Source organism: Dermacentor silvarum, chromosome 4 (assembly GCF_013339745.2).
Source record: "Dermacentor silvarum isolate Dsil-2018 chromosome 4, BIME_Dsil_1.4, whole genome shotgun sequence".
Lineage (NCBI taxonomy): Eukaryota > Metazoa > Arthropoda > Arachnida > Ixodida > Ixodidae > Dermacentor > Dermacentor silvarum.
In genome coordinates this window covers 65,430,708-65,445,826 of record NC_051157.2, presented here as the reverse complement: position 1 = coordinate 65,445,826, position 15,119 = coordinate 65,430,708, and the positions used below count along the sequence as shown (strand labels likewise).

General features: G+C 47.2%; 1 protein-coding gene across 3 annotated transcripts in view; it reads left to right on the top strand.

Moving 5' to 3' along the window:
* LOC119450173 (PHD and RING finger domain-containing protein 1) overlaps positions 1–15,119 on the top strand; it is a 52,249-nt gene that overhangs the window by 112 nt on the left and 37,018 nt on the right. The window contains exons 1-4 of one of the 3 annotated variants that reach the window (XM_049665683.1): positions 19–214; positions 1,971–2,063; positions 5,342–5,419; positions 8,947–9,235. In XM_049665683.1, coding sequence (XP_049521640.1) covers positions 9,001–9,235 — 235 coding nt within the window. In that variant the 5' untranslated portion in view covers positions 19–214; positions 1,971–2,063; positions 5,342–5,419; positions 8,947–9,000. Of the gene's footprint in view, positions 1–18; positions 590–1,970; positions 2,064–5,341; positions 5,420–8,946; positions 9,236–15,119 lie in introns of those variants that run through there. The other 2 variants (XM_049665682.1, XM_049665681.1) reach the window with 2 other exon arrangements.

The following is a 15,119-nucleotide window of genomic DNA, read 5'->3' as shown; positions in this document are numbered from 1 at the left end:
ATTTATCAGTTTCTCTCGCAGCGTTACGCGCTCGCATGGATGCCTGTACTGCTAACCAGTGCTCTTTCTGTGGTGCTATATCGGGTGCTGACGGATCTCTTTTCCGAAGCTGCCGTTGGATGAGGTGCCGGGAGCTCCTGCGTGCTTGTCGTTTCCCTGTTGTTGCATCGCACAGTGCGAAACATCGGCCAAGATCTGCTCTCGGACGCATTCTGTAACTACAGCCTTCTCCTTTCTCATTGAACACGAGCATCTGGTTGGCCGAACGTCAGCAGAAAAAAACCCTTACTTTGCTTACCGTGTCCACGATAAGCCTAACAATCAGAAACTTCAACTCGCAATTTGACTCGCCACGAACATCTCATGTCCGATGTCTGCGGCTGTTTCAACCTTGGTGTGCTCTTCCAACAGTGGTTCCCGCTCTACTACAGCGCACGAATTGGCAGACGTATATTTTAACCTGTCGTGCTTCGACCGTCGTTTCCCACCTTTTTTAGATATTTGCTTTGCTTGGGGGAAGAGTGCTCTGCGTTGTGTCTGTCTAGGGAGCATTTTTGCGCCCCGTGAACTGTTTCGCCACTGCGATCAGGTATGTAATAAAGCTGCGTTCCATGCGATCTTCTAATGGCAGCCTTGAGGCCGTCGTATCATGTGCAGCACCGAACCCGTTTCCAGCACGTCTCCTCCGCGACATCGTATTGGGATCTTGTATCTCGGCACTTCTATAGCGGCATCGCTTCGCGCATGAGTTGCTGGTGCTCTGCGCTGCTACCTTGCTGGAAATAAGCTAGTCGGCGAAGCCGTCGTGAACTAACAGATCGTCAAAGCAGCGTGCGCGACACGTCAGTTCGCTGCTTCGCTTGGCGTGCTTATCGGCGGCAGCCGTTATCGCGATCGAACCGCGATTATTCAAGTCGCTCGGCGTAGTAACCCAGCGGTGAGTTTTCATTAACACGGGATAGCCAAATCGGGATCCTGTTTAGTTTAGTTAGCTGCTGCAGAGGCAGAGCTTTAATTGACTGGTCGGCTGGTAAAGTCAGTGGTGTGACCGCTGACCGAGCTTACGTGCTAGTCCAGTGGACCCCTTTCGTCCTTTTGAACTGGTCTGTTGGCTTTCATTATTCGGAGCTTTCCCTGCGAAACACGTCGTCACCGAGCTGTAGCCGTTGTCTAAGCCCTGCATACAGCGTGTTTAAGCATCCCAGCGCTAAGGCGATGTGGTCGTTATGTAAAGTGTTCTTCGCCGAATATGGTATATCGTTTAACAATCGCATACCCTATATTGATGCGAAAGAGTAGACAAAAGTCGCTTCTCGCACTGCACTCGAGTTTGTGCAACTCCTACCCGAGCTGTTGTTTTTCACATTGCAAACGTTGCACACTTGAACCAAATGCCACTGAGTAGTGATGATCCTCTGTTCTGATATTTATGCCCTACAACTGCTTTGCACACAGTGCTGCGAATGCTCAGTTCAAACACCCATAAGTGGGTATGAATAAAAGAGATGAGCATATATGTTGTACTGTGTACATTAAATGTTATGTATTGTCATACCTGGACAGCACACTGGTTATCTTGATTTCGATTTCTATATATTAAAAAGCATGGTTTATTACAATACACACTTGGCTAAAAGCTCTCTGTATAAATTAACAGCACGCCTGTTGCATTCAGTCCTGTGCAAAAAAAAAAAAAAAAAAAAACTCTCTGCATCTCTTTAGCAGCCACAAACTTTTGTGAATGATGCGTTTAGGTTCCATAAACTGCAAGGGTTTTGTCGCAACCCGCATTAAATGCATTAAGCTGTTAGCAGTACTGTTTTAAATGGTAGCTAAGGCATTCATGACAGATGCCTTAACCCTAGCCACCTTTTTAATTTTTAATGTCTCTCCTTAACAAAGGCCATGCAGAATGTAAGTGTACTTTGCTGTTGTATGAATGGTACAATGTTCCCTTATATTTTGTGCAGGCTTGTTCTGAAGACATGGTTTTTGGTTCATCTAGCGTGCTTGGCTGTTGACTACTGCTGAGATCAGCTAGGTTTCGTCGGCTGGTTCTCCAAGTGAGTGCCCTCTGCTTTTTGCGTCATAAACAGGTGTCATATTGTGCTGCGTTGAACTGGGATATTTTAGAATTTCCAGACTTTTCGTAAGCGTAACTTGACCTGTGTTGAAGCGGCCTTAGCAGCTATTGTTTTGTTGAGCACTAGACAATTTTAGGACAGTGCTTAAGCCATTTACGGGGATGCAGGCAACACAGCTATGACTCCACTGCACACGTGTGCTCAAGTATGTACCGTGCTTCCAGTACGAAGGTACGCACACAACAAGCATCAGTTGTACCTTCTCTTTCTGCTCCTTATTGTGTTGCACTAAAAACGCAATGCATTTTGAAACACTGCATCAGCCAGCCTGCTGATTTTTTGTTGAGGTTCTCTAGGAAGCTCTTGGTAGAGTGTTCCATGTTGGTTAGAGCAGTGAATTAAAATGCCGTGGCATTATCTGGTAAACAGAAGCAAAAGTGCTTTCATTTCTTCTTGGGCCTGACAGTGTCAAAGCAGGCAAGTTGTCCCGAAACTGGCAGCACACCACTGCTGATTTATTGCACTTAAGATGAACCGAAACCAAGCAAAAGCCTATTAATACCATATGCAAATGTTCTTGCAAATATGCAGAAAGAGCAAGAAGCCAAGGCGAATTCAAATAGAAGCTGGTGCCTCGAGTGCTGCCATGCTGTCAGATTAGCTACACAAGCTACGAAAGGTCACAGTGCTAAATCAAAAAGCAAGCTTACATACGTTACCTGCAAATCACCATTGCATTCTCATCTTTGCTTGCTCCCTCTCTGTTAGTTCCCCTAACCCAACACTGAGTAGCAAGCTAGAACATAGTAGTTTAAGCCAATCTCTCAGCTTTTCTCTCAATAAATCTCTCTTCATTCTTTTCTGTGCATGTGTACTTTAAACCCACTATTTTGTATAATTCACAACGGCCTTGTATATACCCTACTAAAGCTGCCTGGTACTACAGTCAAGTGCCTCTACAACGAAATGACCTGTATAATGAAGGCATAAATCTGCACCGGTTGTATTGTGAGCTGTACGGTGAGCAACCTTTACAATGAAGTAACCTGTATAACGAATGATCTCGGAGGCCCCAAGCACGTTCATGTAAAGGCGTTCAGCTGTACTAGTAGTACTTTCTAGGAACTTCCTAGTAGTTAGGTAGACTACTAAAGCTATCTACCTGCCAACTCTCTGATTATTTCTGTAAGCTGAGATTTTACGAATGTTTGGTCAAGTTTGACAAAAAATAAATTCAGCTTGCAAAAAGCTTCACCTTGTTGGACTCCTGACTTCACTATTGAATGACTTCTGATAGTGAAAGGGCAACATAAGGTACTTGCTTTGAGTAAGTTTATAAACAAGTCATTGTGATCTAAAAAACAGTGTTGCTTATCAGTTTTTGCAGTTGCAAGTTTGCTGCTGCCTGTGGGCTGCATATAGAGGTGTAAATCGTCGTTTTAGAAGCAGCGCACACATATCCCGCAAAAGGGGTTGGCTCAGGGCAAGCTTTAAAAAAAAGAGTGTGCCATTCCAACTTGCCATCTTCCGGTGTTGTATTCGCAGCATTTTTACAAATTTTAACGTTCACAGATTAGCAGGTATGCTAATAAGTACGTTCGACAGGCCACTTCCAAGCACTCTGTCCGTGCGCTTTAGATTCAACTGATAAAAATTGGGTGCACCGGCTACATTCAACTGGTTCATTTCGATGCCCCTCCTTAGTCTTGGAGTGCTCTGCCACACTCGGGACATTTCTGCTGGAGTGCCTGCGAGATCTGGCCAAATTCTGTTCACGGAAGTACCCCTCACTTTTCTCCACACCGCTGCATCAGTTCGAATGGCTTGTGTTGTACCTGCTTCATGCGTCTGTTTTGAGACTACATGACAAATTCGGCTTGTGTGGCAGTCCTCTAGCTTGATTTTCGAGTGAGTGTTTGATATGCTGATTCCGGGCCTGGACAAAACCTGGACCTCCTGGAGTATATAGCATTCCCCTACAGCTAAAGCTACCGTCAAGTCTTGGACAGGTACTCATATAACAGGGACTTGCGTAGCACAAGGTTGCAGGTTCAATTCCAGGCCACAGCATCTGCATTCTAATGGAGGACAAAAGCATCTGTGTATGTTAAAGGATCACTGGCATGACATTTATAACTTTTTTTTTTATTATATGAACATTGTAGACCTCAAAACGCTAGCAAAAATGACTGGCAAGCCTTCAAGTGCCCTAAATAATTTACTGTAGTGGCTTTTCTACGAACCAGTTTCAGTTTCATTTCGCAAGAGGTGTATGTGGAGAAGCACCTTTTTCTTCCTATTTCCTATCCTGCCTTTTGCTTATTACCACTGGCTCTGTTTGAGTTCTATCACATTGATACTGTTTTATGTACAAGCTGTAACCTCCTAAGGCCCACAGTTCACTTTGTGTCACGGAATTTTTCCATATTTATAGGTTATGCTATTTTGGCTGCCAAAAAAAAAAAAAAGTAAAACCACATTTTATAGTGTTTCGAATCTTTGGTAGTGAGCACAGCAATGTCCAATATACAGTATTGGACATAGCCGATATTGCAAGAAGCTTATTGCACTAAGTGCCCAAATATTAGTTTCTACATATTCCTTCAATCATAGGAAACACCAAGAAATTGTTGCTTACCTAAGTACTTATAAATCCTCTTACTTTTGCGGTGAGCGCCAAGATTTTGAAAGTTTCTGCTTTGGTGAGAAACAAGTGCACATGGATCATACCCTCCAGGTGGCAGCAAAGGTCCCAAAGCAAACAAAAAAAAAATCGTTTTTCATCAAGTGAGTGGTGTTTCTCTAGCTGCTGCACCCAGCCTTCTAATGTCCAATATAGTATTGTATAAATGCTTTGTTACTGGGTCTCAGGAGGGTAAAGTGTGGCATCAGGCAGTCATTGTGTCAGTCAATCCTAGCAGCCTGCAGTGTGACTGTGCTGTCCAGACATTCTTCAGCATCGGCAGGCTGGCTGACTTTTCTGACAGTTAAAGCAATGAATCTGCATTACTCTAGATGTTGCAGTATAGAAACTGATGTTTGCCATGGCGAAGTCAGGGGGCTCAAGTCTGGAAATTTGTCGCTTTTGATTCTCTGTATTGCAGGCTGCTCTGTTATACTCTGCTTGCGTTTAATGTGTTATTAAACCTTTTTTGATGCTAGTTGTATGCTTGAGTATATTTTAATATAAGAGTGTGAGACCTATCATGTATATGCTGGCGCAGTGTCTTAAGTCTATTCACATTTGTGTATTTCAGGAAGAAAACAGCATGCCCTCTTTGCTGACACTTTTCTGCAGAAGTCCATAAGGCCACTGCTTGATACAAGAAATGCTTGTGAGTGCAGAACTGCTTTCTTTGTTCTTAGAAAGATCTGCTACTATTAAGTGAATGAAAATGGGAACCTAGAGGCCCAATTTTTGTTAACCACAAGCATATGAAGCCAACAGACAATGAAACCAGGGAAAACTTAGGATTAATTTTTAATTGGAATGTAAAAAGATAAAGGACAATAAAAGTAAACTTAAATTAAAGCAACTTGCTGCAGGTCTGATCAGTACCCGCGTCCTCGCATTACATGTGTGATGCTCTTACCAATTGAGCTACCTTGGTGCTGTTTTCCCATCCATTTTCATGGGTATTATGCGAGTTCTTGATATAGGGGGGGGACCTCAGAGTGTTAGCCAGCGCAACAGCTCACGGCCATGGTAACTGATGTAGAACATCAGCCACCAGAAAAAGCAATTTGAATGAGAAAAAAATTCATTTTTTTTAATTTGAAAGTCAGCGACAAACAATACGGTTTCATGCTATGCCAATGTTATCTTCACATTGGCAGTACGAAGGGAAGCCAGCCACGCTTTCGAGTCCATTCTAGCCCATCGGCTTACATTGTTGCCTGTATAGTGGGACAACGCTAAAATGAAAAGCGCTAGCAGCAGGGCATGAATGCTTCGTCTGCTTCTTGCCTTCAACACGTCTCCGAAACTCGAGATTATGAACTTAGTACTAAACATATGGGAAGACAGCGCACATGATGCCATGCCGTCTCGGCATGCCCACTCTGCATGGGCAGCAGATTACCTCTGAAACGACACATGGGCTGTGTATGCGCCCAGGCGTGCTGAAAGCCATGAGCAGCCACAGCCACGTTAGAGAAGGAGACATGGAGACATGAGCATCACCAGAAATTCGTATCACTTGAAATGTTACAAAATCTGGAAATTAAGAGTGGACGTAGCCATGAAATGGCTGACTTGCTCAAAATTTCCAATTTTCAAAATTTTTTTCCCCCACAATCCTAACACCTTGCTTTGTCTCATGGTGAAATATTTTTAAAAAATGCACATGGGAATGAGAAAATTGCACTTTTTTAGCGTGTTGTCTTCTAAATCGCAAAGAAAATCGGGCTTTGGGACGTGCTATTACACCGTTTGTCGCACGAGTGCGGCTTCCCATCAACGCCGCGCCGCCATCTTTGTGTTGCCATAAGCACGAGATATCGGAGTTACAGATAGCCGCAGTGCAGTATTTCTCCACGCAGAAATAAAAACAACAAAAGCGAGCACAAGAAGGGAAAACTAGTGTCGCAATTCATTACCGCAAACACGTCGCACACAGGGAGTGCTCCTATTGGTTGACGCGAACTTGAATCACAGGTGCTCTTGTTTTGCGCACATTTTGGCAGCAGTGAGCTGCACATTTCATGCATTCCGAAGCCGTCATTTCCATTTCTGCCTCGTTATTTCGAGTTTCTGTCATAGGTGCATCCTAGCTGCCGCTTGATGGTGATAAAGATATCATTTGCACAAAGTAAAGGAATCTGCTTATGTTTCTTGGCGGCAGCGTAGCTACTTCGTATCGTGCGATCTGACAGATGCAAAGGTAGAAACATTTCGAATTGTCATTGGGCGTTGAAGATGACGGAAGGCTTGGAATACTAAGATACGTCTACCCATGGAAGTGCATGCTGCCGATTTCACTGACATGGCAAGACTGGGTCACGTGTGATTGCTGACTTTTGACAAAGTCACAAGGTGTTTGATAATGGCCAACAAGTTGCATAATCATGTAAGAGCAAAAGTTTTTTTGCTTCATGCATGACTGTGCCGGCTTACCAGCACCAGCTCAATTGTATCACCTGCTGCGGCGCTAAAAGCAGCTCGCAACATTAAAAATTTAGCACATTGTATGCGGCAAGGGCCGGGACTTGTGAAAAATACATTCGTATCCAACATGATCCTATCACAGTGATTCTACTGTATTGAAGTTCATTTTGTCGAGGTTTAACTGCGTTTGGTGAAACACACAGAATGGTTGATGCCATAACATGTGCAGCCTTTTCATGGTGGGATCTCAGTCACTACAAGATTCATTGGCTGGCAGACCCGATTGAAACGATAATGCAACACAGACAGAGTAAATGGCGACAAGAGCAGCGCCTACTTAGGAAAGCTCGAAAGCATATGGGAAGATTGGGCTGATTAGCCACTGGAAGACATGCAGATCATATGGGTTACGCACGTTCACACACATATTCATGCAGTTCAGAGCTTTCTGTCCACACTCAAGTTTAAGCGCACAGATGAACTTGGTATGAATGCCCGCAGACCTTAACGCCACTTCAACAGCCGTCAGTCAGCCTATTAAGTCTAATCAGTGCTGCTTTGTTGGAAGTTGGTAATTAAAGGTATATGTTGGTGCCAAATTGGTGCAGACGTATTCAGAGCCGCCTCACAATATCCAGAAAGACGACAAATTGCCTCATCAGCGAAACCAAGGGTATGAGATAGCACCAGTGTTGTTCACACATGGCTGCCAACTTTGTGACGTGCTGTACAGCGGCCTCTTGTTCCTGCCGACCTTTGTAGAGGCACATCGATATATTTTTGTAGCTTCAATCAGCCCATCACAAGCAAGCTTTGGATTTACACAGCAGGGGTGACAGTGTAATGTGACTAGTGTGCTGAGAACCTGGCTGCATGTATTTGCGCCGACGAAGAGGGAGGGGGGGGGGGGGGGGGCTGACGCACAAACTTGCTGTGATACTCCCAATTTCAGAATTTTTGACTGGTGGCAAATCACGCCGAACCGAACAATGAAAAGGCACCTGCTATTTACTGCAGGTGCCAACCGTGGTCAGCTATTTCATCTGTCATGTAGATTGGCCTTACGATAACCCACCTGCTGTAAAGATGGGAAACCGCCCATCTGTATATTAGAGGAAAATTGAAAAGTGAAACATTCTAAGCAAAATAAAAGATTGCAATAAAACATTAGTCCACTATTAAACTGAGAATCTCATAGATGTTCAATACATCGCTTACCTACTTCTTCAGCTTCAGAAGGCAGAACGGCACTTGTTCTATTGCTAAAAAAATATTTTCCAGACCTTCGTGTACTAGAACTGAGCTCTAATCAATGCTGGCACACTAATTTGGAGTTCCCTCTAATAAGACTAGACCGTACTGTACATTTTGATTTCTGTGTACCCAAGTTATTTATAGCTTGTTACCATAGCATGTTGTTATGCAATGCTAGGAGACCTGAGCATCTAAAGCACTGTCATTTCTTCCGCATTTGTAAGCATTAAATTTTGTGATAAATTTGCTGATATTCAGCTGTCTTTTATGATTCGATTTGATATTCAGTTTGAAATCTACTATTCGGTAATTGCACACCCCTACTATGAAGCCATTACTGAAGTTTATGCTGTGGAATGATGACCTAGCATTGTAACACTTGCCCACTTGGATGTCATTTGCAGTGAAGCATACGCAGACATGTGGCCATGCATGCCACATGTGTATAGTCTGTGCTGCCAGTACCCAAAGTCTGAACTGACTGTTCCTGATGCTTTCTAGGAGGCAGACTCTACCATGGCCAGCTGAAAAAATCCACGCCGAGGGGTGATTGCCATGAGCTCCGACGAGGAGGAGATTGTTCCGCAGCGCAAGCGCAACGCCAGGGTGATTGTTGACGAGGAGGAGGAGCAGTCGTCGTCTGACAGTGGCTCAGAGGGAGGCAGTGGCGACGAGGATGAGGATGACGAAGAGAGCAGTGGGGAGTCCGGGTCGTCCTCAGACGAGGCCGACTCTGCAGCAGAAGACGAAGGTGGTGGCGGCGAGTCGGAGTGGGAGGAGATTCCACAAGGTAGGCGTTGGTTTCTTCTATTGCGTAGCTGAGTTATGGGGAAGCTGTTAATATTTAATAGAGGAATTATTGCTGATGCCTTTGGGTCAAAACTTAACTGTAGTCAGTTCCACAGAAGTAATTTAGTGTTGCACTGGACCATACTGTGCATATAAATTGTGCAAATAGCCATGTACAACACCTAAATTAATATCTTAGTGGCCAAGCAAAATTACCTGCTAAAGCGCAGCTCAAGACAGAAATCTCTTCTGTATCTCTGTACCGCAATCTCTTTTGTATATTCTGTCATTGCCACTCTCATGTAGAATTGCGGTGTGTCTTCATGGCAGTGCGGGTTGTCGAATTTCTTGTGCAGATAATACACTAAAATAGGATGCATTCATCATGATCATCAGCATATATTTACGTCCACTGCAGGACGAAGGCTACTCCCTGCGATCTCCAATTACCCCTGTCTTGCGCTAGCTGACAGGGGTAATTCAGATTGTCAGTAAATTACAATTTTTATCTCTGATGTCAGCATGTATTAAATGTATGCTTATACAGTCAAATCTTGATAAGTCAAACTCGAAGGGGCCCGAAAATTTTTTCGAATTAAAGGAAGGGCTTATTCTTGAAGTATTCGTGCACCATAACATGGGGATGCATTAACGGTGCAAGTCGTGAAATATCGCAACGCGCAAGCACAGAGCGAGGGAGGACCATGTAACTGCCCATGCTGGCCAACGCTAGCTTCCCGATAACGACAGAAAACGAAACTTCAGGAAGCGGGCTAAGCTGGCGCCGGGCCGGCGGCGGGTGCGCGTAGAGACTGTTGAAGGTGTGGGAGGAGGGCGGGAGGAAAACAGATTTGGCCTCGGCAACCAACTCCGCCACTTTGGTGGCTCCCCTCGCCCTCCCTCTCAACCCCCTCACCTTTGACTGTCTACGTGCGTGCCGGCGCCAGCTTAGCCAGCTCCCTGAAGTTTCGTTTTCTGCTGTTATCGGGAAGCGAGCATTGGCCGCAGCGTGGGCAGTTTCGCTGGCCGGACTGGGCCTTCGCCGCAGCCGCAGCGTTTGTGGGTTCTTATTGTCTCACAGGAGACCGACCACTGTGGGTTCGAGCTTAATGAGCCACAGGGCCGCGTCAGCCGTCGCCTCCAGCACTGCTGCGCGCGCGTTCAGGCCGCGAGAGGCTACCGAGCGATGCATGCAAAAACACAGTAATGCCCTGAGTTAACGGAAACCGTTTATTGAATCCGTCGGCACCATACTGCACAAACGCCCGCGCGGCGAGGAACCAAAGGGCACCAAGGGCGAAAATGCATAAACGGGCGCCTATAGCACGTCGCTGCGTGAGCACAGGCTCAAGCTGGGACAGGCCGCTAGGAAAAGTCCCTGCGGCTATGCTACTTGCTCTGGCAATAACCAATGGGTCAACTCGCAAGAGCTCTGGCAATCTCCTTCGGCTTTGGCTTTCGTCAAGTGCAGCTCGGCGTGGTACGACCTCGTGCAAGCACTAGGCACCGCTCGTTGGCTTAGCGTCAGGAAAGGATCAGCACAAAGTACGCGCTCCCCGCACGGGCAAAGGCACCGTGCGCGAGCTCAATTCCTAGTCACAAAGGTGTCGGCGGACGAGAGGAGAGCATGTATGTACCCTGCGCTGGTCCCAGAGATAATAGACCCATGCTCAGTAACTCGCATCCGAAGGCAGCCACGCGTGATGTCAGCGCCCCGCTCTCATTGCAAACCACCGCGAGTGGAGCGCCACCGCTGAGACCGGTTGGGAATAGGCCCTCGTTGATCTCCTCTCCCATCGGTGGGCGCACCTCGTTGAGAAGCGTGCTCGCTACCGCCCTTGTCAGCGAGATTTTCCCGCCAAGCCACATTATAACCGGTATTTTGTCTCACGCGGCTGCAATGTAAGCGGTATGCGTATACATGGACTGAAAACGCGAGTCTGAAAAGGACGCGTTGTAGCCAGTTCTGCACTATGAACGATTGCATTATAAGTGGTCTAAAGTGCAGGACCGGATATAGTACGGTCTTTTCAGACTCCCGTTAATTTTCCCATAGCACTGCATGTATCCGCATACCGCTTACAGTGCAGCCGCGTGAGACGAAGTTATAATGCGGCTTCCGCGGGAAAATCTCGCCGACAAGGGCGGCAGCAAGCACGCTTCTGAACGAGGTGCGCGCTCCCGGCCGGCGCATGCATACATTATTCAATGTAATTAAACTCGTTAATGCGGACTTAATTGGCCGCACATCGGTTAATTCGGACTATTTTCGGAGCGTGGTGAGCGAGGAGCGCCGCAAATGTGCGACGCAAAAGAGCAAGAACGTCGCTTGCGTCCAACCGAAACGAAGCGGCGGAGTCCACATCGCCACAGCCATCAGTTGAACTCCTACGTAAATGACAGCAACGCCGGAACGCTACGAGCCTATTTGTGTCATTAAAGCCTATATTCTTGCGTTTACCACTGCGCATAACACCGCGTTGGCCGCGAGCTTTCATAACTGCGTAGTTGTCATCCACGATCGCGTCGATAGCGGCCGCGGTTTTACTCGGTACGCGCGTCGGCCGCTTGCCTAAAAAACTTCGTAGTTGCAATCGATGATCGCATAGATAGCACCGCGGTTTCGGCTGCAATTGTTGCAGCGAATGGTAGTTAATTCGCCCAGACTCGGTGCGTACGTCGGGCGCGTGCCTTCGGCACCGAAAAGTCGCCGTTCATAATCGCGTCGATAGCGGTCACGGTTTTTTCCGCAGCGGTTGCGGCAAACAGTAGTTTCGTTTTGACTTGGTGCAAAGCTGTCGAGCTTGAAGACCACCGGCTACATCGCGATTATGTTTTCGCCAGCTCACTGGCGAAAACGTGATCGCGATGTGCGCGCGATCGATAGTACAAAGCGTGTCTACATGCTTGGTCTACATGTTTTCCATACGTGCAGGGCTTGAAAATCATTGTTTTGGTTATAGTGCGGTACCGCTTATAGTGCAGATATTCGCGACTCCGCCGACTTACATTATAAACGGTCTACACTGTATACTGTAAATGCTTTTTACGTAGGTGTGCCTAAGTGAGTTCACTTCCGACTCTTTAATTTAGCTAGTTTTAATTGTGTTTCGATGATACGAATTTTGGCTAATACGAATCTTTTTCGTGACCCCGTGAGATTCGTATCATCGAGATTACACTGTAACCAGTAGAACATACACTTCAATGTCACTAAAGCATTGGCAGACTAAACTGTAGTTGATGTCTAAGCGTATTACAGCATGCGACGCTGACATGCACCGGTCTGGTGGGGCCCTAGCAGCTTAAGACATGCACTGTCGTTTCTGTGGCTTCGGTAAGCTTACAATCACGCTCCTCGATTTCAGCCTGGGTCAGCAGCTTCTGTAAGCGAAGCATCTTGCCGTGATGTTTTGGCGGTGGACATGGCTTTTGTACCATGAAAAATGTTCAAAAGAGAGATTTTTTTTAAATCGCATTTTTTATTTCTATAACCATTTTTTCTATCTGGTTCCAAAATATTATCACTGAAAAGCACGTTGAAGTGCTCTAAAGAATTTGTTCTATCAGCTAAGGTGGTAAGAACTCTCATGAAAATCACGAAAAGACAGCGTTTTTCAAGCCGCAATATCTCTAGAACGGCACAACCAAGTGCCGCCATCAAAGTCTCATCAGAAAGTGCATTTCTCCGTCTTCAAATTTGCTGCTTCAGCTGTCTCCTCCATACGGAAAGAAGTGCACAAAAAGCAAATACAGTATAGACCATTTATAACGTAACTGCTTATAGTGCAGGACCGGATATAGCGCGTTCTTTTCAGACTCCCGTTAATTTTCCCATAGCACTCTATGTATACACGTATCACTTATAGTGCAGTTGCGGGAAACGAAATACCGGTTACAGTGCGGCTGCCTGGGAGTACGGAAGTCATCGGAGATGGCGAACGCTCCCCTCAAACGGGCGCCCCAAGGAGTGCTCGAGGAAGAAAGAGACGAAGTGGAGGAGAAGGGCACGTGGTGCGAACGAACAGGCAGTGAGGCTGAAACCAGAATCTTGAGTGCAAGTCGTGAAATATCACAGCGCGCATAGCGAGCGAGGGCCACGAAACTGCCAAAGCCGGACAACACTCGCTTCGCGATAACGGCATTAAACAAAACTTCAGGGAGCGGGCGGCGCCGGCACGGCACGGGGAAGGGCGCACGCAGAGACTGGAATGTGAGGGAGGAGGGCGGCAACTCCGCCTCGGCAACTCCGTCGCTTCGGTGGCTCCCCTCACCCTCCCTCGTACCTCCCTCACTTTCGACTGTCACCGTGCGCGCCCGCCGCCGTGCAGGCGTCGCCCGCTATAGCCGGCCCGGCGCCAGCTCCCCGAAGTTTCGTTTTCTGCCGTTATCGGGAAGCGGGCGTTGGCCGGCCTGGGACAGCGCCGCTGCTTCCCTTTGCGCCGTAGCCGCAGCGTGCAAGGTCAACACGTGACTAGAAAGTAGAGGGAGCATAAAGGAGAAAGAAGGGTTCACTGCCATTTTCTACACATGGCTACGGTAGCGTGGCTGAGACGGTGGCACGTAGACGCATGTTCCGGCGCAACGCAGAATTGGCGACCTTGCCATTTGAGAGAGGGTGAAATTTCCGCCGCATTTTTTTTTTTTTTTTTTGTTCGCGCGTGAGGCGCCGCCGCGTGATTTGGTTCGAATTAACGAGATTCGACTGTAAATTGAATGCAAACGTTCTAGCCGCATTCCTGGACTATCGCATTCGCGTGGCGGCTCGGTGCACATGTTTTGCATATGTGCGGGCCTTGAAAATTGTTGCTTTGGTTATAGTGCGGTACCGCTTATAGTGCGGATATTCACGACTCCGGCGACTTACGTTATAAGCGGTCTACACTTTAACTGAAGGTCGTTCTGAAGTCTCCAATTGATCGCGCCCGTCACGGTACTCCAGCGCGGTTCACCATTGGTTCGCCGCTTGCTCCGTAGGGACGTCGTCTGCTCTTTGCACCTCGCGAGCTCTTGGCGAGTTTTGAAATGGGCGCGACGCAGACATTGCAGAAGCGCGGCAGACCCCTCCGTTAGTGGACGTCTCAGACCCACGGCTAAGCATAACGAGCATCAGCAACGCGCACATCGCGTCCGGAAGGCTTGGACGCACAGTTAAGCGTTTCGACCACTGGTGCTTCGGACTTCACTTCCAAGTTTACTTCCAAGCACATCGTGCAAGAAATGCTCGGACCCGCAGCTAAGCCTTTTGGCCATCGGTGCTTCATCAAGCACATCACACACGCAATCCTCGGGACCCTTCTTGACCATGCACATCTTGCGTACTCTTTGGACCCCCGGCTAGACACTTCGCGCATCGGCCTCTCGGACTCGGCGATCGAGCACATCATGCGTGGTCTCCTCAGACCCGCGGTTAAATTTAAGGTTTTTAACACAGTGATGGGAAGCTAAAACAAAATCAAGCTGGTGGGCAACGCTGGAATACGATGCCGCCAGAGTGAAACCCGACGCTGGCCGAAACCGCGCTGCCTGCAGTAGGGAATGGTGGTGTGTTTGGGTTTAGCGCATATTAACGCAGGCAGTACGTTTCCTGTGCCACACGTGCCATGAAACAGATGGGTGAAGATGCTTATCGCAATACAATAGGGTTGGTGGCGATAGCTGTGAATGGCGGCATGCAACAACCTATTAGGAGATTTTTGCTGGTATCGGAACGGGAAACCGTGTGTGTGGTGGCATTTGCACGTAACACGAGTGGGTGAGTACTGCGAAGAAGCTGCCGTTGCAGGCGCCGTTGCTCATGCCTCGCACCTTTTCTTGTTCACATGGGATTTAGCGGCCAGAAGACATACCATATGATCGCAGTCCAGCGATATACTGAATGTTGG